At 40.3% G+C, this 22755-nt stretch overlaps 1 protein-coding gene across 2 annotated transcripts in view; it reads left to right on the forward strand.

Moving 5' to 3' along the window:
* Positions 1-22755, forward strand: part of Trpm1 (transient receptor potential cation channel subfamily M member 1) — a 96256-nt gene that overhangs the window by 66292 nt on the left and 7209 nt on the right. The window contains exons 20-26 of one of the 2 annotated variants that reach the window (XM_010638223.1): positions 278-406; positions 2479-2730; positions 4615-4789; positions 6411-6431; positions 7120-7264; positions 8439-8641; positions 9275-9407. In XM_010638223.1, the coding sequence (XP_010636525.1) occupies positions 278-406; positions 2479-2730; positions 4615-4789; positions 6411-6431; positions 7120-7264; positions 8439-8641; positions 9275-9407 (1058 nt within the window). Of the gene's footprint in view, positions 1-277; positions 407-2478; positions 2731-4614; positions 4808-6410; positions 6432-7119; positions 7265-8438; positions 8642-9274; positions 9408-22755 lie in introns of both variants that reach the window. The other variant, XM_010638222.1, reaches the window with a different exon arrangement.

Below are 22755 nucleotides of genomic sequence, written 5' to 3' on the forward strand. Positions count from 1 at the left end.
AAAAATTTCCCTGTTTCATAATTTTTGCAACTTCATAATTTCCCCTATGAAGATGATAACACCAACAAATATATTTTCACCTAGAGAATGAAATGTCACGTCCTGTATCCTGCTAACATACAAAATGCCTCTAATCTGCCTGGCGGCTCTCTACCTAAGCCAGTCCAGTTGGGAACAAAAATTCCTCTTAAAGAACACATCGACCTGAAAACAGTTTCAAAAGCCTGATTACTGGGTTGTTCCCCAGGACACAACTCATAGCTTGTCTTTTTTCCAGATATCATACCTGGGCTATCTCCTGCTATTTAATTATGTCATCCTGGTGCGGATGGATGGCTGGCCCTCTCCCCAGGAGTGGATTGTCATCTCCTACATTGTGAGCCTGGCGCTAGAGAAAATACGTGAGGTGATTACTCCTTTTCCAGTTTTTCTTGCAAAAGCATTTCATGAAAATGATAGTGCCACAGTACTTGCCGTTTGAAGTAGCTCCATCCCGTTTCTTCTGGTCTCTTCTCTCAGATGTACACACGCTCTCCTTCCAACTACATTTGAACTTCAAAATCAAAGCAAAATAAATGACATTTAATAATAAAAACAGGTCAGAGTGCACCTAAAAGTATCTGCACCTGCCATTAGCTACTTGGAATAAGCCAGTTACTACAAGTGGGTACAACTGTAGCTCAGTTTTCTGGGACCTGAAACTAAAAACAGAGGGCCATAGGATTCCAGTTTTGCTGTTAACCTGGAACTTTGGCTAGCACTGTGCACTTGCATACTGCACACTTGGGCTCCTGTGCAGGAGGTTTATGGAAAGAGTTTTCTTGGTGAGAGAAAACAAAAGACACAGGCCAGGAGAAGGGAAGGAGCTGAGTGCAGTGTGGTTTCAGTTAGAAGCTGTCTGTAACCTGACCCTACAGGGTTAAGTAGGTTCAGCACTCAGAAACTGTCCCCCTTTGAAAGAATGGAATGGAGTTTAAGATTCATATTAGTTGTTTGGCACACACCAGAGAGCTAGATCCAAATGGTGAAGGGCAAACTTCCCAGCAAGGACAGATGTGGGCCTGATGGCAGCACCCAAAGGCGATGAGATGGGCATGCACCCTTGGTGAACAGCTTCAGTGACCCAGTCAGGACCCAGAGCATCTGCTACAAATGAGCATTTCCACTAAGCGTTGAACAAGAAGAGACACTGTCTTATCACACACGACCTGTACATCACAGAGGTTTTAAGATTAAAATAGAATCCCAAGAAGGCCATTTCTTTAGGTGTCTGAGGGAATAGGGTCCAGGTATTACTCTTTCTAATGTCATCCACAAGTTTGAATTCTCTATGTTAACCTATAAAGAGAATGCTTGTACCCAAAAAACATAACATTTGAATTGAAAAAGTATACAGCAAGCTTTCCTAACCTTTCTCCAACTGATACAGAATCAATGCTTTTGTTCTGCAATTACTGTTGACCCTCTCGCTGAACTGGAAAATGACTGGTGGCCTCATTAGGCAGAAGGAGTTTGATGCCATCTGTCTCATGAGAGCTTGAGAACCAAGAGTTCTAAATCCAAAACTGCACAACTTATTTTTTTCTATGACTGTCTTCTTTCCCAGCCAGGCTCCATTCAATTCCTGAGGATGCTACAAGTGGAAATTCCCAAGTAGTCTGCCTTATCTTCATGATTATGCTGAGCAAAATCTTTCCCCCAAAAGCCTGTCCCCCAGATATAGAAGACAGAGCAGACTTCCTCAGAATGCATAGCTTGTTAAAGTAGTAAAATTCCATTGTTGCCAGATATACAGTGACTGTCCATTGCACCTGGGATCCTGAGCTCCACCCCCAGTCTCCAGAACTAAAGGGCTCCACCTGGCACAGCATTGTTGCTGTGCTCATTGGGAGGGCTCCATGCAAGATGGGGCATGCTGCTTTCTGAAATACTTTCTCTAATCTGTGGAAGTCTCGTCTTAATCAGTTATGGTTTTGAAAGGATAGTATCTCCAGTAGGGGAAAATCTGGTTCAACCTCCCTCTGACTTCTCTTAAGTTGCAAAGGAATTTTGGCAAACCAACTTCTCCTAGCCCTGTTCTGATGTCTCCACCAGCTAGGTTACCCCACTAGGACCACCTAGGAGTCATAGGAGGACTCTAGAGTTTTCCTCCTGTACAAGTCTGGAATGTGAGCCAACAGGCATGGGTCCAATAATTAGAAAAGAAATCAAAAGGCAGCTGCTTTAATTATAGCCAGAAGGAAAGAATTCAGAAGGCATTTCCTGATAGTTTATGAAACCCTGGATCTAAGAATACAGAGGATTCTATGGAATTTCCCTTTCTAGATATCTCTCTGCCTGTGAACATTTGGAGGCTTTGAGCAGGAAAGGGATCAGATGCCCTGGAATGTTCCACAAATCTTATCTTATTGAGATTTGAGAAGACAAAGCTTCCAATAAGAAGCTCTCAGCTTATTGTTCCTTGGGGTTTGTTTTCAGATCCTCATGTCAGAACCAGGGAAACTCAGCCAAAAGATAAAAGTTTGGCTTCAGGAGTATTGGAACATCACTGATCTTGTGGCCATTTCCATGTTTATGATTGGCGCAATCCTTCGCCTACAGAACCAGCCATACATGGGCTATGGCCGGGTTATCTACTGTGTGGACATTATCCTCTGGTACATCCGCGTCTTGGACATCTTTGGTGTCAACAAGTACCTGGGACCCTATGTGATGATGATTGGGAAGATGGTTAGTAATGATGCCCCACGAGTAGCCGGAAATATTTTAGCTGTGGTTAACGTTTGGTTTTTCCTTTGCAGCTCGTTTCTTATAGGAATTGTTCTTTGTTTTAAGCCATGTAGTTTTCTAGCACATTGATAACAATAAAATCTAATGGGAAAACATGAGCTGAGAGCCCACTATATATGCTTACACATTCCTATACATATACGTATAGATCAATATCTACCATGATTTTTTGATGCCATATTTCAACTGTAACATGATCATTTAATTTCATTCTTTAATTCTTTTTGATTTATTACCAATGAGGGTATTTTGACAGTAAAATAGGAGAAAAATATCTCCAACTTTTATAAGAGTTTGTTTCACCTTCTTGGAATAAAAGAGAACTGCAGTTTTTTGATTCAACAGAAATTTAGTGGCAAAATAAAATATCTCAAAATATTTACATCTTGGTGATTAGAAACATATTTTCAGCATTCTTTGGTGTAGGGACCTAGATTTTAAATTCTGTGAGGTTACATCTACTTCAGAGTGTTTTATGGCAAAAATCCTAAACTGTAGTAGAAGCCTGAAATAAAGGATCCCAGGGCCCTTCCCCTACCTGTACTCCACTCTTCGACTCATGGTCACTGCCCTAGAGTGGACACTGGTACTTCTTGTGGTTAGGCTAAGATAAAATCATGGAAGCAATTACTCCCGAACAGATCATAGACTATGAAATGAACATGACCCAACCAATCATCCTTATACTACCTAAAATAACCCCAGCATTAGGACTGGTTTCAAAAATAAATAAATAAATAACTCTTTCTAGGGCAAGTAGCTTTGAGCTAGGGGGAAAATATGGTTTAGTCAATTCCAGTAAAAGCCCTTATGCTCGGGCATGTTCAAAATTATGAATTATACCAGTTTAATATCCACAGTAACCAGAATGTCACCCACTTATACAATGGATAAGTGTTGGTGCATACTCTTAATTCATTATCCTTTTACCGACTTAGGTGCAACTTCTCCTTACTCCATCTTTCCCCATAGTTCTTCCCAATTGGTAATTGTAGTTACTAGAGGAACATCTGTTTAAGGGCATATTTGTCCACTTTTTGTCACTACAGCAAAATTCAACTTATAAAAGGTTTTCTGGGTGCAGTGGCACATGCTTGTAATTCCAGCTCCTTGGGAGGCTAAAGCATGAGGGTCATAAGTTCAAGGCCAGCCCAGGCAACTTAGTGAAACTCTGTCTCAAAATAAAATAAAGGGGTGAGAATGTAGTTTAGTGGAAAGCATTTGCCTAACATGCACAAAGCCGGTGGCTCAATCCTGAGCATCCCAAAAAAAGAGAAGAAAAGGATTTGTGATTCATGGTTTTAAGGGTTCTGGTCCATGATCAATTGGTCCTGTTTCTTCGGGTCTGTGGCAAGGGAACACACAAGAGCTTTGACCAAGCAAACCCACAAGCTAGGGAGCAAAAACAAGAGAGAAGATGGGGTTCTGGTCCTACAATCCCCTCAGAGGCGCATCCTCCATGACCTATGGACCTCCTTCAAGGACCCCCCTCTCAAAGGTTCCACTGCTCCCCAACAGTGCCACCAGGGGGCCAAACATTTGCCACATGGGCCTCTGGGGCACTGTCCAGATCCAAATCCTAACAGCAGGCAACAGTGGAGGAGAAACAAGGATTAGGAGCAAATGAGGGGCCAGCAGTGCTGTAGAATAAGATGAAGGCACTACATGGAGAAGAAAAACTAGTAGCCTGTGGATGAGAAGGAAAGAAGAGAAAGTAAGATTTCTTAATCTTGATTAAAAGAGTAATTGTGAAGTCTTTAAGGAGCCCATATGAATTGGGTCCATGAGTCAAGATAATAAGAGATCTCCGATCTCTCCACTCAGATGATCGACATGCTGTACTTCGTGGTCATCATGCTAGTTGTGCTGATGAGTTTCGGAGTAGCCCGTCAGGCCATTTTACACCCGGAGGAGAAGCCTTCCTGGAAACTGGCCCGAAACATCTTCTACATGCCCTACTGGATGATCTACGGAGAAGTGTTTGCAGACCAGATAGACCGTAAGAATAGAATTCATAGTAAGATTCTCTTCCCTGCTTCTGAGACAGATGATCAGTTCCAGATTAATGGAAGAGCACACATTAATTTGGAAATAAAGTATTTTCCATTGTGCCACAGGCATCGAATTACTTCATGAAGAACTAAGAATAGAATATAGAATGTAGATTTTGAGACATCAGTCATTGCTTTTACTTTAAAAGTCATTCATTAGAGTTCTGAGTCTCACTTCTCTTGTCAGATTTACAGAGTATACTATAAGGCTGATATCCTAGTTTTTCCTCATCTCAGTTTTTACTCTAAGAAGAAAACAGTTGTGTTATTTCAGTAGAATAAAACAGTGCGAACAGATGTACTCATGTCTCCTGTCTTCTAGCCATCAAAGCCCATTTTCCACCTGGATATCTACGCCTTCTTCACTTCCGGTGCTATTTTTCAGTATTTTATTTTTTAACTAACACATAATAACTTAAAATATTTATGGTGCCCAATGTGATCATTCAACAGATATACACAATAGTGCTACTTTTTTTTTTACTGTGAACAATAATCTGGAGGCAGGGAAAGGAAAGGAGGCACAATCCTGTATGGGTTTCTGGGAATCAGAGACCCTAGCTCTCCCACTATCTGAGCTGTGGGTCACTGTGCCATAGAGATGGGAAACTCAAATGCTTTTGTACCCATTTCACCAGGACAGTTAAGGCTCCACTCGTGAACATGGTACTTTAGCCCTATTCTCATATCAGTACCAATACTGTCATTTCTATGATGTGCTTTATCATAAAGCATCAGATATAAACAATGTGTGTGCTGCTTTCAGAGTTCTTCTGTTTGTCAATATAAGGTTTGAACTTCCACTGCCCTTAGGAATCACAAGGCTGGTCAGGATTTCTATTAGGCTAGACTAATAACAGCTTCACACATTACATTCTTTCTAGCTTTTATTTCATGATTCTCAACACATTTTTACAGGTATCACATAGCCAACTATTAGATGTGTTTGTAGGTCAGTAAACAGAACATAAAAACTTGATTTGATTTCAGAGTAGATTACCCTAAGTAAACATACGTATTTCCTTAAGAGTTCCTGAACTCCAGAAATAGGCTGTAATATTTTAGTTATCTTTTAAAAATTAAATAACCAGAGAAGATAAAGGGAAACGTTAGAACTATGTTCGGTAACACCGTCAAATATTGGCTTTCAATTCTTGATATATTGCATAACAATTTTGTACCTATTTGTGTTGATGAGATCTTTGTGTTGGAACATACTTATCAGCCTGTAAGTTAAAATGATCATCTGCAGGTCACAATCAAATCTTTTTCACAATAATTTTAACTAGTGAGCTTTTATCATTGCTTATGACATGTGGTGAAATAAGTATTCATGAAATACTTTTCATAGGATTAATAAATTATATGTACAGTTCTTCTAAACAAACAGCATTGTTTCTAAGTGTGAATGTGTGAATCTCAAGCTTGAAGTTTTTGCATTTCTAGACAAAAAAATAGTCCTTGTGTTGTTAGATCATTTGTTTTACTTTTCTCTCAACTATCATCTTTTTTTTTTCCTCCCCTCCTATCAAAACCAAACAACATTCCTGCTTTCCGATCACTGTATAGTGTACGCCATGGAAATTAATCGTAAGTTGCATGGAATTGATTATTTTAGTTCATGAAATGTATTTATTAAGTAGTCTTCCCTCTAGCTGGATACTGAGAGTGTTATATTGTTTTCAAATATGACTTCTGTTTTCTGGTGTCAATACTTCTTAAAACTGCGAGTAAAAAGTAAGATGACTATAAACTCAATGTTGAAACGATCCTACTTTTTCCTTTGGGAAATAGATCTCCTGTGATCAAAGTGGCATTTCAAATGAGCAGAAGGAGAAAGATTATTTTTCAAACATGGTCCCAAAACAGTTGATGTGAGAGAGTAGTGAGGCTCCCCACCCCACACCTTATTTTCAAACTCAGTGCACAAATGGAACCAAGGAGCAACTAGAAGACAACATAAACTAATGTTAAATAACTAAAAGATATGATAACTTTCTAATAGAGAGCAAAATAGGAAGACACCATCAAGATAGATTTTAGACTTCTGTTTAATCACTAAGAACTTTTATACAAGAAAAACAATAAAGAAATGGGAAAATGTATACAAATATAACAAACTAAGAGTGACTGAATGTAGACGTGAGATTTTTTTAAAACCATCTTCTTTGTATGAATCGATGCTCTTCATCACATTAAAAATGTTAACAACATGTACAACAGATATTATTCTTTTCACTATGAAAAGGAAGCACAAAAAGATGAACTTTTCTTTCAGCCCCTTGTGGTGAAAACCTCTATGACGAGGACGGCAAGCGGCTGCCTCCCTGTATCCCCGGCGCCTGGCTCACACCTGCTCTCATGGCCTGCTATCTGCTAGTAGCCAACATCCTTCTGGTCAACCTTCTGATCGCTGTTTTCAAGTATGCATCACGGCTGACGGTCCTGTGGTTGTTATTCACGCTGTTACTGATTTTCAGTTTAATCTCAGAAATCTCTCATCTGCTGTATCTTCACGGAGAAGTTCACTGAGGGCTTTTAAATGGGTAGAATTTTTGTGTCTTTTTTGGTGCAACCTTAATCAGCCTGAATATATTCATAATTCAGAAGTTGATATTTTGATACATTTAAATTTAATCATGGTTAATATTTAACTCTCATGAAAATATTTTTGTTCAAAGTGTTCTGAGGCAGAGAATATTTGATCAAGTTTGCTTTTCATTTATTATCAGAGATACAGAAAGCAATCTCAATTTCAAACACTGTCACTATTACTGTGACATTATATAAAATACATTTTTTCATTTATAAAATATAAAAGAAAATGGCCCTAGGGAAATTGAAATAAATTTAAATTATTAAATCAAGTTTCTTATATAAATTGCCTATCTGTGTGATGTGTTGATTATGTTGATCATGCTTAATAAATGTTAAAAAATATTTTAGCCTTTAAGATGAAAACTATGAGGGAAAGAGATCCTTCAGAGCAATATAAAATCTTAGAATTGCAAAGGACAGGAGAGAACCTGTTCCCAACTTCTGGCTTGAGAGGTGGGAAAACTAGTCCCTGGACTAGAACAGGCTTTCCTAAGGTCCCGGTGTTTGCAGTTAATGCAAACTTTTGTTTACTACCTCCTGTTGGAAGCTAAAACTGATTGTGCCTAACTCACATCCAAAATAACACACCTTCAATCAAGATGTTCAATGATTAATCAGTTCCATTACAGAAAAGTACTCATTTAGTTGTTTGAGTTGAAATTCTTACATTTCCAAAAGCTTAGTACATACACATTTACATAAACAAAATCAAATTTCCTGAGCATATGAACCAGTAGACTATGGTGTGGCTTGTCAAGAAAATAGAGTCTATCAATTTAACATACTTAACTCTTAATTACTTACATGAGTGAAATGCCATTGAGCTGAGATAATACCCATTGGTAGATAAACAGACAAAACAGCAGGTGATCAAGGAACCGGTATCAACTAGACTAAAGGCCATTTTGTGATGTTGTCATATTTCACTATGACTTGATTGCTCTAGGAAATCACAATAAAAATGATATAACCAACTGTGGAAATGTTTTCCTTTTAAAGCAACACCTTCTTTGAAGTAAAGTCAATTTCCAACCAAGTGTGGAAGTTCCAGCGCTATCAACTGATTATGACGTTTCACGACCGGCCTGTGCTGCCCCCTCCGATGATCATCCTCAGCCATATCTATATACTTATTATGCGTCTCAGGAGTCGCTTCAGGACACGAAGAGAAGGGGACCAGGAAGAACGGGATCGCGGGTTGAGTACGTCCTGCATTCTTTTATTTGGGGCTAATTTCAGAAGCTGTTTTCCAAGCAGATACCTTCACCTAAGTCTCACTACTTCCTCATTTGAAAAAGACAACACTCCAACTGCTGTGCTTTTTGGAGTACTTCTTATTTTCTGTGGGCTCTTTTCTAGTCTTGACACTTTATTAGTAATTAGTATCGAGGACGTCCAGCTCATGGGGTTCGGAAGCCGAGGAGGCCGTTACTATCTCTTGTATACATACCTTTCTATAAAAATACAAAGTTCTTTTCAAATCGTTTTCACTCGTTGCCTCTAAAATGAATGAGAAAATAATGCTACCTACTTAACTCTCTAAAACCTACGCAAAGGGCTTTCCAGAAAAATCTTGATTTCACTTTCCCAGTAGATGTAATTTAGGTTTGTTTTTTCTTTTTGTGTTAAAAAGTGAGCCGGTTCGTTCCAGTAGAAAGCTGTCTTGCTGCCCTTGACAGACTTCATTGGCTATTAACCAAGTGGTGCAGTCAGGAAACTGTCTACCAATGGTGAAGGGCCCGTAACTGAAATGGGGCTGTGAGAGTCCCGGTGACGCTGCTGAGTGGATGCTCCGGAGAGCTGTGTTCACGCGGCCCACACTTCTCCCTCTGCAGAGCTGTTCCTCAGCGAGGAGGAGCTGAAGCGGCTGCACGACTTCGAGGCGCAGTGCGCGCAGGAGCACTTCCGGGAGAAGGAGGAAGAGCAGCGGTCGTCCAGCGAGGAGCGCATCCGGGTCACTTGCGAGAGGTGCGCTCTGCCAGGCCGGGCCGGAGGGCCTGGCGCCCCTGCTCCCTACTCAGGGGGATGCTGACGTTCATTTCAGCATTCACTCCAAGTTCTGTTTTTCAGGCTTGGGGTTTTAACTGGTTGTTTCCCCATACAGTGTGAGTTCCTAGGGGGTGAAATATGTCTGACAGGTAGAAAGGAGTAACATTTTTTAGTAATATTAGTCCCTGCCCCCCGCAAACCTGGCCGAGAGTTCTCCTCCCCGACCGCCCCGCGGGGGCGGCACCACAGAGCTCTGCATAACGGAGAAGGCAGGCAGCGTCAGGAAGCTATCTGTCTCCCCATTTGGCACAATTTCCCCTTTGCCAGCCAAGGTCCGAGCTTCTCTCCTGCCGGCCTCGCGCAGCTTCTCTGCCGCACCTTTTCTGATCGCCCAGGGCTGAGGTCAATGCTCCCTCCTCTGGGCCCTCCTGAGAGCAAGTCCTGGGAGTGGGGGCTGGGAGGCCGCTGCAGGTCTCTCAGTTAGGGTGGGGTTTGCCTTCCAGACACTTTTACGTTCCCAGCACCCCGCAAAATCAGCATAATCCACACGCTTGCCCTTGGCCGTGCTGAATGAATGAACGCACATGTATGTGAATCAGTGGATGTTTCAGAGAGGGACAGACATGATGACATCTTCTGAACCACAGTTTTGCCTTTTCTTGAGCTGCGAAAGAGTAACTCAAAGGGTGGACAGGAACAATCTTCACTATATTTTGGTGTTTTTTTTTAAAGACAGGCTTTCTATATGTAGTTCAGGATGTCCTTGAACTCACAGCAATCCCTGAGTGCTAGGATTACCGTTGTGCACCTCCATGCCCGGCACTATCTACATTTTTTGAAATCATGACTTTTGAGAGCCTTTATTGCTTTACAAAGGTAAAGTATGTTTGCTAAAGATCTTAATAATTGATAATACATTGCTCAAAAGACTTTAGCAATATGATGAAAGGATGAGCAGGGAGGATAAATGTCAGGGAGGATTCTAAGCCAGCTTTATATCCTTAGCTACTCAGCTATTAAAGCTTTCTAATACAGACACATGTATATTGAGAAACACAAACCAAGGTAGGACTTCAAGAAAATCTTTCAGCAAGGGATCATCAATCAAGAGTCCCAACAATTGCAACAGACTTCGTCAATACACCTCGAAGTCTCCCCAGCGCATGTCCAGGCCCTTGGCTCTGCTCCAACCCACAGGAGAAATGATTCTGGAAGGTGGCCCCTCTCCCCTTCTGCCCATTTACCTTATTATTCAACGAAGTCCAACCAGCCACAAACATTGAGTGCCTCTATTTGGCTCTCATAAGAAATGTTTATAATACAACTTTGAAACTTTTATTTGACTTCTAACAGTAATTCCCAACTTTCAAAATATAAAAGTTAATTTCCTCGTAAGATACGTTATACCATGCAGATCATCTAAATTTTCTACTTTTTAGTTAGACATTAACTTGAATGTAATCCCAGCCAGTCATTTACAATGGAAATTGTGTTTTGTTTTGCTCTTTGTGCCCCTAATATTGTTTGGATTTTTACCATTCTTCCCAAGGTTCCAAGAATGTGGCTATCAGGTCACTACCAAACTGCATTTTTCTCTTGGGGTTATGTGCTCACGTAACAGGAATGAAAGTGTGCGGGGCAATAAAAACATGCTACTTCCTGTTTTCCTTGGCTGAAATCCCCTGTGGTAATGGGAACACATTCCTGCCCTTCTCTTTCCTTTTGTTGACCTTGTCTAGCTGACTCACAGGTAAATGTAGAAGACAGAAAGAGAAGGAGGTTTGGGGATGGGGAGCTTTCCTTCGCTCTTAGCCAGGCCAGGGAGAAAAGGATAATGTGGCAGAATGGAACAAAAACTAGTTATTTATACCTAATCTTGGGCATCTATGATTACTTTTTGTTTGTGTTTTGTTTTTTTGTTTTTTGAGACAGGGTCTCACTATGTAGTTGAGACTTACCTGGAACTCACTATGTAGCCCAGGCTGGCCTCGAACTCACAGCGATCCTCCTGCCTCAGCCTCCCAAGTGCTGGGATTACAGGCATGCATACTTTTAAAGTCAGACTTTTGAGCCTTCAGACTGTTTTGTTAATTCTTTAACCTTCTGTTCTATATTGAATTAGTTTTATTTTCTGTCTCACCATTTGCCATTTAGTGATTTTCCTGCTCTCTCTCATTGCTGTGGCACCAGCACCATTAGATGGCAGGATCTGGTTAGGCCAGCATCGGTCCCTTCCTTGCCCTCCTGTCATCTGAATACTTTTTCAGACCTGAGCCAGTGATTCACATGACTCAGTCTTACCAACATGTTCATACAGGACGCTCACACATTAGTCATGCTCCTCCATGCAAGGTACATTAAATCCCTTTATGTAGGAACCAAATTCATGGCTTGCTCCTAATGTTTGAAAATTGCACACAAAATTCTAACAACTGCACCATTTATTTTTGTCATAAAATGTGAACATTTTGTAAGAGTTAATGTTTTGTCTCTCAGTAAGAGATTTGCGATATGGCCCAGTGTTAACACCACACAGGGCTGCAGCGGAGTATATACACCGGGATCCCCTAGGGGGCTCATCTCACACCTCTGCTCTCCATCTTGGACATCTTCTCCTGTGCTCTGGGCTCTGTGAATGGCATCACCCTTGAGCTAGTTCAGCAAGACAGAGATTGGTAGGCAATCGTGGCAGCTCCCTCTTCCTACTTACAGTCATCAACTTTCTTTTCCCTCCCCTTTCAGATAAATCATGACCACGCACTTCTTCCCCTTTCTGCCACCACCCAGTAAAGCAGAACAAGCTCCCATCATGTTCGCTCTCCATTCCTACAGTTACCCCTACCTGGCCCTCTGTATTCATTCTCTTTCAATCCAAGTTGCATTGTACAATCTCTAATCCAGCCCTGAGCCCCTTGTCCACTGCCTTCTGGCTTACAAGGCCCTACCATCTCTCCAGCCTTACTCTGGACCATCCTCTTTCTCCAACTCTGTATTCTGTCCTTGCCTACTTTTGTCTCCTCGAAGCACCATGTCCTTCCTGATACTGTGGTTGTGCATGTGCTGATCTCTCTGTCTGATACCTCATTTTCCTATCAGGCTCATGCTTGGGGTCTCTGCTCACATGCCAGCTCCCTATGGAAAACTTCTCTGACTGCCTCCTAACTTAGATTGGGTCAGGACCCTTGGGCCCTAAGCTCCACGAAGAGAGGCACTATGTCTAGGTTTTGCGCACCATGATATTGCCAGATCTTGTACATCTTCATGTAGCAAGAATCAGGTTATTCTGAATGAAGGAGTGGCTCGAAATCTGCCTTCTTATTTGAATGCAAATTTCTGTCCCATCCTCAGTCAGTTCTCTCAAAGAATATCTGAAAAAAAGAGGAAACAAAAACTCCAAACCTGTGTTCCTTCTAGGTTCAAAACATTGGTTTTCCTGTTAGAAGCAAGGAGTAATCTCAAGATGCAAAGAATTGTGCCACCCATAATTGCCAGGAAAAATGCTTAATATCAGCAACATCAAAATGAGGGTGGGTGCTAGCAGGCAATGACGGCCAAGGCCAGTAGGATGAGAACAGTTGATAGATGACTTCTGCCCACTCGACCAAGGTAGAACTTGTCAGTCCGAACACTCCATCCTCATCGTATTTGACGAATACCTAGTAATGTTTATCCATTTCAATTGGAGCTTCAGAGTCCTCTCTGAAAATCTGCCGTTGTTCTCTCTGGTTCAGAATCCCTTATACTGGTCCAAGAGCAATCAGGTTCAAAAGAATCTTTCCTGACAAAACTTTGTCAGATATTTAACTTCCTTTTCTCCCCCACCCATTAAGTTGATTGGTGCATTTAAAGCAAACAATACAGTTACATTCATCATTGGGATCTTGTACCCTTACATGACAGGTCTTGGTTCTTGTTTTTCCCCATCCCCCTATCTCCCTTCACTCCCTTCACCCTTCCGTATTTACGAAGACTTTGTTTCCATTTTTTCCTTTTTTCACATTTTTTTCTTTTCCCTTATTTCCTTTCCCCTCCCTTCCCACTGCCCCTTTAGATATTTCCTTCCTATTTCACACTCTCAGTTATACCATTTGAACCTTATTTACACTTTTAGTTTTTCACACCCGAGAAACTATTGGGTATTTACTCAAGTGTGTCCTATTTATTTCACTTAAGAGTATGGCCTCAATGTGCATCCATTTAGCTATACATGTTTCTAGTTTCTCATTCTTTATGGCTGAGTAGTACTCCATTTTCTAGAAAAACCACTTCTTCTTTATCCAGTCTCCAGTTAGTTGTTATGAACTGTGCTGCTATAAACATAGGTGCACATATATCACTGTGGTATGATTCTTTTGGAAAGATACCCAGTAGAGGGATAGCAAAGTCAAATGGAACCTCTAATCCTAGTTCTTTGAGGTATCTCTATATTGATTTCCACAGTGGTTGCACCAGTCTGCACTCCTACCAAATATGGAGAACAGTTCCTTTCTCCCCACAGCCCTGCCAGCATTTGTTATTGGTTGATTTCTTGATAGCAGCCATTCTTTCTGGGGTAAGGTGCAATCTAAGTGTTGTTTTCATCTGCATCTCTGGAATGACAAGTGATGTTGCACATTTTTTCATATATTTATTGCTGCTTTTACTTGTTTGTCTGGGAAATGTCTGTTCATTTCAGATGCCTGTTTTTGAATTGGGTCTTTGTATTTGGGAGGGTCTGATTTTTTTTTGGGGGGGAGTTCTTTATATATTCTAGATAGTAGTCCTTTGTCCAAGGAATAGCTGGTAAAAATTTTTTCCCACACTGTTGGTTGTCTCTTAGCTCTGTTGGTGATTTCTCTTGCACTGCAAAAACTTTTTAATACAATGAGATCCCAGTTGTTGATTCTTTGTGCAAATTCTCATGCTGCTAAGGATTTGTTTATACAGTCTTCTATGCCATTGTCTTCAAGAGTTTACCTAATGTACTTTCCAGTAAGTTTGGTGTTTCTGTTTTGATATTTAGATCTTTGATCCACTTGGATTTTAGTTTAGTGCACGGTGAAAGATAGGGATCTAGTTCTAATCTTTGGCATGTTGAAATCCAGTTTTTCCAACACCATTTATTAAAGAGGCTATCTTTCCTCCAGTGAGGATGGTTGGCTCCTTTGTCAAAGATGAGGTAGCTGAGTATGCCTGGTGTTGTTTCTGCATTTTCTAATGTATTCCACTGATCCTCGGGTCTGTTTCTTTGCCAGTACCATGCTGCTTTTATCACAGTAGCTTTGTACTATAGTTTCAAGTTGGGAATTGTGATACCCCCTGCCATGTCTCTGTTGCCGAGAATGATTTTTGCTGTTCTAGGTCTCTTCTGGTAAACTCTTCAATATAGCAACTTTACCCTTCAGGATGGGGATATAGAAGGAGTTGGGGAGGGAGGGGTAGATAGGAGAGAGAAAGGTTAGAAGTGCGGTCAGAGGACACAGGAAGATCATGCAAACTCTAGGGAGCTGTTGAATAGAAGAGGAGAGGACAATAAAATATTCAGAGGAACAGAACAAACTAACAGCAATAGGGAGGCTAAAGACTGTAATCACTTTCCTTTAAAACTAATGGCAATTGAGAGAAGGAGAAAGAGACAAAAAGAGAAAAGAAAGAAAATAAATTTGAATTAGGATGGAAACAGGAACAAAAAGGGAGAGTAATGGAGATCAAGGTGGGAGACAGAGAGAGAGAGAGAGAGAGAGAGAGAGAGAGAGAAAAGAAGATAAGAAAAAGAAGATTAAAACAAAGGAAATAATTTGAGGACAGAAAAAGATAGATAAAAATTTTTAAATGATTCAAGAGAAAATATTACTTTGAAAATAAAAAGTACAAATAGAAATAGAGGGCCTCTTTCAGGTTATGCCCCTGTTGACAGAACAAACAACATGGGCAGGAGTGTGCAGATTAAGTTAATTAGTCTCAGCAAGCCAGTAGCTGTCTCCTGAGGTTCAGGCTGATTTCTGTCTGCAAGGCCAGTTGAGATCTCTGACATCCTTCTGGGTTGATCTCTGCAAGGTTCTACTGCAGGTTCCAGCTGTCTTTCCCCTGAAGTTAATCCAGGTTCTGATGTGAGGTGCTGGTCCCTCCGACTTACCAACGATGGTGGTGTGGTGTGAATTTAGTGCAGATTTTTTTCACTTTTCCAGTGGGCTTCAGTTTTCATCTAGGGGCCTCAGAGAGGCCTTCTTTTTCTTGTTCCCTGGGGACAGGGGGAGCACTAACTCCTCTTGTGTGCTGGGTGGAGGGGTGGCTAACTTCCTTTTCTTAAATAATGAAAATTATGTTATCCATTGTGTTTTCCTTTTTTTATGGCTTTAATGTAGCCCAGGATCAAACTTAATATTTGAATATAATAAGAATATTAGTTTAAATTTTTTACAATGTGATATATATTGCTCCTCGTCGCTTTTTTATATCTTTTGCTTCTATTACATAATCATTATTATGTCTGATATTTCAAAATACATAGGCTACAACTTATACTTTTTTTTTTTAATTCTACCTTGTGCTTGTGAGGCAGGGGCAGCACCACTGAGCCAAATCTCTGGCCCAATACACTGTATATTTTAAATGTAGTTGTCCCGTATTTAAGAAATAGTGAGTGTTAGACTAGCCAAGTCTATAACAGTAGATTCTGATTCCGCCAAAACCTTCTGGGATTTTTTTTGGCGGGGGCATCAGATTTGCAAGTCTAGGTTAACATCTTAAATTTCCTGTGGGTGTCAATTCATGGCTTAGAAATCTTATTTGACACCCTCTCCCCATGACTAGCAATGGAAGGGACTGGTAATAGAGACCCAAATAAGAGGAACAAGATAATAACTAGAAGAGGAAGTGGAAGAGAGATCAATCTTAGAAAGTGGATAACATCTCTGATAGAAGGGGCATAGAAATATAAGCACACAGTGATGGTAGAGATGCTGGGTGACGATCCCAGCTGAATGGCTTCATCTTGTACAGTAATAGGAGTCAAAACTGCTTGGCAGATGGGGAAGGAGAGGAATTAAATACTGAAGCTTTAAGGTGCCCCATGAATGACATGCTTGTTCCTCATTTGATTTTGAGAACCAGAGATAGATGCAGACATCACACAGATAGAATTTTTTTTAAAAAAATCAGCTTTATTAATAATAAAAATTCTGGGAGGCTGGGGATTTAGCTCATTGACCTCACATCTGCCTCTCAAGCATGAGGTCCCGAGTTCAAACCCCAGTACCAGAAAAAAACAAATAAATAAAAGCTGTGGTAGAGACAGTGGTTCAGTTTTTGCAAAACCCACACTGGAATTAGGCACACCCATTCAGTCACAGGCAGCAGTAGTCACTGCAGCCTCATTTTCCACAGGAAGTTAGCCTCCCCACTAAGCTTACCAGGTGACTGAGATAAAGAACAGCCATGTTCTTTGCAGGCAGCTAATCTTCAAAGAGAAAAAGAAAAGCGTGCCAGTGTCCTGGCCCCCAAACTCCAAGCAGATAAACAGCCCCCCTCAAGAAGAAATAAAGGTCTGGAGAGATGGGGAGCATTATAATAATGGGAAATCCTGTCACACAGAAAAAAATGAGACTGGCTAAAAGTACCTCCATCTCAATCAAGATAGTAGTCATGAAGTCAGCAGGGAGGACCCAAGTCCAGTGAGTTTATTTTTAGAGTAAAACTATCAGGAAGTGCTTAACCAAGGGACTGCTAACAAGACTAATGAAGAACCAACTGAAATGTATTGACATGACTTTGTACTGGGCCATGCCACTGTGGCCCCCATGACTCTCAAGAGTGACGCCCTATAGTCCAAAGGCAAGGAGGAGCCATACCTGAGGCAGGGAGGCTGAAGTGGCAAAGAAGGCCAAGTCAGCGGAGAGATCACAAAGACGCCTGTGCTCTCACATGGCAGCAGAAGCAAACTGTACTGCTTCCGGGCATGGCTGACACTTGTCCATCCCCGGGGATCTGGTAGTGATAGGAAAGTTTAGGGACTGGCACTATTAGGTGCAAAGTTAGGGTGAGAGAATGTAGGATATAGGATATAGTATAGAAGAGAGAATATTAGGATAAAAGCTTTGCTTACTGGCCATAGAGTCTGGCCTGAATAGAAAGTGAACATTTCCAGCAGAAGCCAAAGATTTATTTAGTTCTGGAAACCCAGGAGATCTGAGGTCCATCCATGTGTGTGGGTGTATATCAGTGAGGCAGCATAGAACTACAATCCCAGACAGCTTAATATTCTTTTAGTGACTACTCAGTGTGTTGTTTATTACAAAGAACGAGAAAGCCAGAAGATTTAATACTTGAATCTTGTTGTTTCTTTATTAGTCTTTGTTCAGTCTTTCACATATAAAAACTTTGCAAGTCAGCACAAGGTTCTATCCTGGGTGTTCTCCCTATAATTACTAAATTTAAAGGGCCGCCTTATATAAGGAAGTAAATGGAAATTAAAAGAGCTGGATGTAAAATTTAAAGTGGATTAGAAAACTTTATGATCTGGAATAAAATCATAGGGTAGGAGTACTCTTAGAACTTGTGTGGAATACCATTGGATCTTGAAACATGGGTTTCTTCAAGCGTGAACTGGACCTAGCTCTATTAACGTCATGCTTTTTATGTGAACATTTAACTCTATCATTAAGGAAACGTTCCCGTATAATTTACGAGATGCCTTGCAGGTGAAAGGTGATTGTTTCACATGAAAAGATGGCTTCACTTAAGACAAAGTTTAATAAACGGCTTAGTACAGAATTCCAAAAGTCTTAAGTCCTGTCCTTAAGAAAGAGCTCTCTTACCATAAGAGCATAAATCGGACCTTAAATTTAATAACTGAGAGTCTGTACAATGCCCAGGCAATCTCAGAAGTTATTACATAAGTTCCACATATTGTACACATCGGTCTGGGGATTTAGCTCAGTAGCACCACGCCTGCCTTGCAAGCACAAGGTCCTGAGTTCGATCCCTGCTACCGCCAAAAAAAAAAAAATTGCTTCTTCATATTGTATACATTGTTCCATGTCATTGTACCTACTTTTATTTAAATGAAATGAAAAGGGTTATCTCTATTTCCTTTACTAAAAAAGGTGTTTTTGTTAAATCACTTTCAGGTTCGGGGGCATCACACTCAAAATCAAATACCCTCAGAGTGTATATGCCAAAATGCAGAGAAGATTTGTAATGATATCTTATTTCACACGGTGTGTCTTTTGACAGTTGTATAATATTTATACTTCATGGAGTACTTGCACATATACAATTTCAATTAACTTTCACACTATCATGCTGTGAGTGGGATTATCACTGTTTTATAAACGATGCATGGTGACAAATGTGTGACAAAGAGAAACTGCAAGAGTAACTCCATCCTTAATACGGGCACATGGCAAAGGGAACCTGCAGTTGACATGTTTAGTCAGAAACAGGTTCAGTTTTTTCCTCAGATACAAACAACCAGACAAAAAGAGTCAGAGTAAATGATGTCAGTTTTTAATCTGGTATCATTTTCTTGCACATTCTTAATTTAAAAAATAAATACACGCACACACAGCTAGATTTTGAGACTGATTAGGGCATTGGAGAGCATCTTTCTAGCAAAGGAGTTCAAAGACCAATCTCTATGAATCTCTGAATCAAACAGAGAGAAATCTGAAAGGGTTAACGGACACAGCAATTACTAATCAGGACTGCCGGATTAAATAAATCAGGCTCCATGCTCCTTTAGTAGGCAGACACCTGAAGCAGTTAAGGGCGGGACAAATAGTGTCATAAATCAAGTGGCCTTTAAAATTTGATTCGAAGACAAGAGAATGATTAATGTGGGCCCAGATGTTTTATAGGTTTCATTTGCTTACAGTTTCTTTTCATATAAAACACTGGAGAAGACAAACACTCAGGAAGTGTTCTGCAGCCCTGACAGCTGAGAAGCCTTGTGTCTGGTGGTTAGAAAACTGGCCTAAGTACCCTTCTCTAAAATATTCTTGAATGGAAGGATTTTTGCTGTGAGATAAATGCGACCTCACATGTGGAATGGAAACCTAGGAAGGCCGGGCATGGTGGTGTACACCTATAATTTTAGCACTTAGGTGGCTGAAGCAGGAGCACGGCCATGAATTCAGGGCCAGGCTAGACTACAGCGTGAGTTCAAGGCCAGCCTGAACTATACAGTGAGACCCAGTCTCAAAAAAAAAAAAAAAGAATAGAAAACCTAGTGGAGCTATCCCCATACATGATCTCCAAGGAAATACAAATACAAAAACAGGATACAGAAACCATTGGGGGAAAATGGCAAGCAGTAGATCTGATAAGAAATCAGTGTCACTGTATAAAAGAAAGCATACTTTATGCTAATCACTCAAAGAAATATTTCATTTGAGCTGAATACTAGCCATCCTAGAAAAATGGTTATCAGTGGTTGACCAAGTGATTTCAAGTCTCCAAGAGTATTAGCATATTTTGTATAATAAATATTTCAAAATGTTGAAACTCATATAATAAAGCATGCAAATATAATACCTAAAGCCAAAAAAGCAACATATTTTACACCCAATGGCTGATATCCCTGACATCATCTAGGCAATCTTCATTTATCTGGTTCTTCACAAATGTCAAAAGCAGCTGCAAGATCTACAATAGGTTTTCCTCAAACTGGGCTCATCAAATGCTGTGGTGTTTGGGGTGCTTAAGTTCTAAGAGAATTTTAGTTTTCTCATTTCCATGATAATGGTACATTTGTGATGGATGCTTGAGCAAATTTAGGGATGAAGAAAAAGATGAGGCAAAAAGAAGGGAAGGGGCCAGGAGTAGTGGCACATGCCTGCTATGCCAGTGCTTGGGAGGCTGAGGCAGGAGGATCAGCAGGAGTTTGAGGACAGCCTGGGATACATGAAAAGCTCTGTAGATAAGGAACAGACATCTTTATAGGGAGAGGTTAATTGTTGTGCAATTGGAAGAAAAGACCCAAAGCCGCATTTACATTGCATTTGACAAGGTATGAGGAAATGTCAAATGTCGTATCCAGAATAGGGTCACCCATAGAGACGACAAGGTTTCCCTTTTACACACTCCTTCGTACCCAGCACTGCAGTGAAATTTGGACTGTCCTAAGTGTGATGGGACACGTCTAGTGTTTTTAAGCAATAGTGACATGATTGTGAGTCATCTTAGGTTGAAGTGACAAGACACTGGAAGTACAAAGATTATTCGTAACAATTAATTGTTTGCCCTACTAGATCGGGGAGTGAAAAATGAGGTCATATTCACTTTAATATAAAGTGAAATGATTCTTTGATACCATCTCCTTATTCCAAGAGTGGCTTTTTGGCTTTTTTCATTTTCATATTGTTCTGCTACCTTAGCAATTCTGATAAGAAGCAGAAATCAAGCCCCCCACCAAATGTATACACACACACACACACACACACACGTGCGTGTGCACAAGCATGCACAAACACCTTGGGTAAGCTCTAGAGTTCATAACTTTATGGCATTATGAAGCACAATAAATGAAATGGGAATTTCAATAGAGAAGCTCAATAGCAGATTTGAGCAGGCAGAATAAAGAATCAGCATACTTGCTAGGGGTGGTGGTGCACGCCTGTAATCCCAGCACTTGGGAGGCTGAGGCAGGAGGATCACTGTGAGTTTGAGACCAGCCTGAGTTACATAGTGAGTTCCAGGTCAGTCTCAACTACATAGTGAGACCCTATCTCAAAAAACAAAAAACAAAAAAGAAAGAAAAAATGAGTGAATCAGCACACTTGAAGACAAATCAGTTAATGAATATAAAAAATATGGTATAACTATATGCTGTTTCCAGAGATTCACTTCAGAGTTTAAAAAAAACTCTGATTTGGTTCACTATGTAGTTCACTGTGTAGTTCAGATGGGCCTTGACCTCACTATGTAGCCCAGGCTGGCCTCAAACTCACTGTGATCCTCCTGCCTCAGCCTCCCAAGTGCTGGGTTTATAGGTGTGTATCACCATGCCTGGCTATAAAAATATGGTTTGAAAGGAAGACAATGTAAAAAGATATTCCACATCAACAATAACTGAAAGAGAACTGGAATAGCTGTACTAATATCAGACTAAGTAGTCTGTAAGACAAATACTGTTGCTGGAAACAAAGAAGGACACTATACAGTGATAAAAGGATCAATCTTCCCCAAAACTATAACAGTTATAATCATATATGTACCTGATTATAGTCTTGTAATATATGAAGCAAAAATTGGAAAATCTATGGGAGAAATAGACTTTCTACAATAATCATTGGATACTTCACTTCTCTCATTAATGTTAGAACTAGGCAGAACATCATGAAGGAAACAGAAGACCTGAACAATACTACAAGCCAAACAAACCTAGCAGACACCAAATAAACACTCTACTCAACAACAGCAAAATACACCTTCTTGTCAAGGCATATACAACATTTTCCAAGACAGCATATCACAGGTCATCAAACATGTCTCAACAAGTTTTAAAACAATTGAAGTTACTTGAAATCATCAATGTGTGACAACTTACTGTTAGAATCAGTGGATCAGAGAAGACTCACAAGAGAAGTTAGAATATACTTTAAGGTGACTGAAAATTAAAATACAGTATACCAGGACTCGTGGAATACAGTGAAAACAGTACTCAGAAGGACACACATAACTGTAAAGGCTTGCACTTAAGAAGAAGGAATATCCCAAAGGCAATGAAAGCTCAAATAACAAACAGACCACTGCCAAGGATACAGATTGACCACTGGCTGTATACATACAGGCATCAACTCTAGAAGAAATGCAAAGTCACTGGAAATTGAGGTGAAATTGGGATCACAGCTCATGGAAAGGATTTTGGAATTTCAGACTGAGCCCAACCAGTTCAGTCATCTATTTACCAAAACAAAAATCACATTCTCCACGTCTGAGTCTTCAACTCTCAAGACTCAAAGTCATGTGATATAATATTCAAAATATCACAATACAATTTCAAAGTCACTCGGAATATGAAGAACTCAGAAAATTTTAACTTACCAGAGAAAGAGACAATAAAAAGAAAAAAATCAAAGCCGAGATAACAGTTGTTGACATTATCTGATAAAGACTTTAAATTATCTATTATAAAAGAGAATGCTTGCTGGGCCTGGTGGTACATGCCCATAATTCTACAATTTGGGATTGCCACAAGTTGGAGGCCAGCCTTGGTTACACAGTAAGTTCAAAGCCAGCAAGATCATGTCTCAAAAAAAAAAAAAAAATTTTGACTGCAAGAGACTTCAACAAAATTTCAAAGACTCTGAAACTAATGGAAAATTGGAAAGTTTCAGGGAAAAAAATA

Source organism: Fukomys damarensis, unplaced genomic scaffold (genome assembly GCF_012274545.1).
Source record: "Fukomys damarensis isolate Sample0158 unplaced genomic scaffold, DMR_v1.0_HiC HiC_scaffold_7, whole genome shotgun sequence".
NCBI lineage: Eukaryota > Metazoa > Chordata > Mammalia > Rodentia > Bathyergidae > Fukomys > Fukomys damarensis.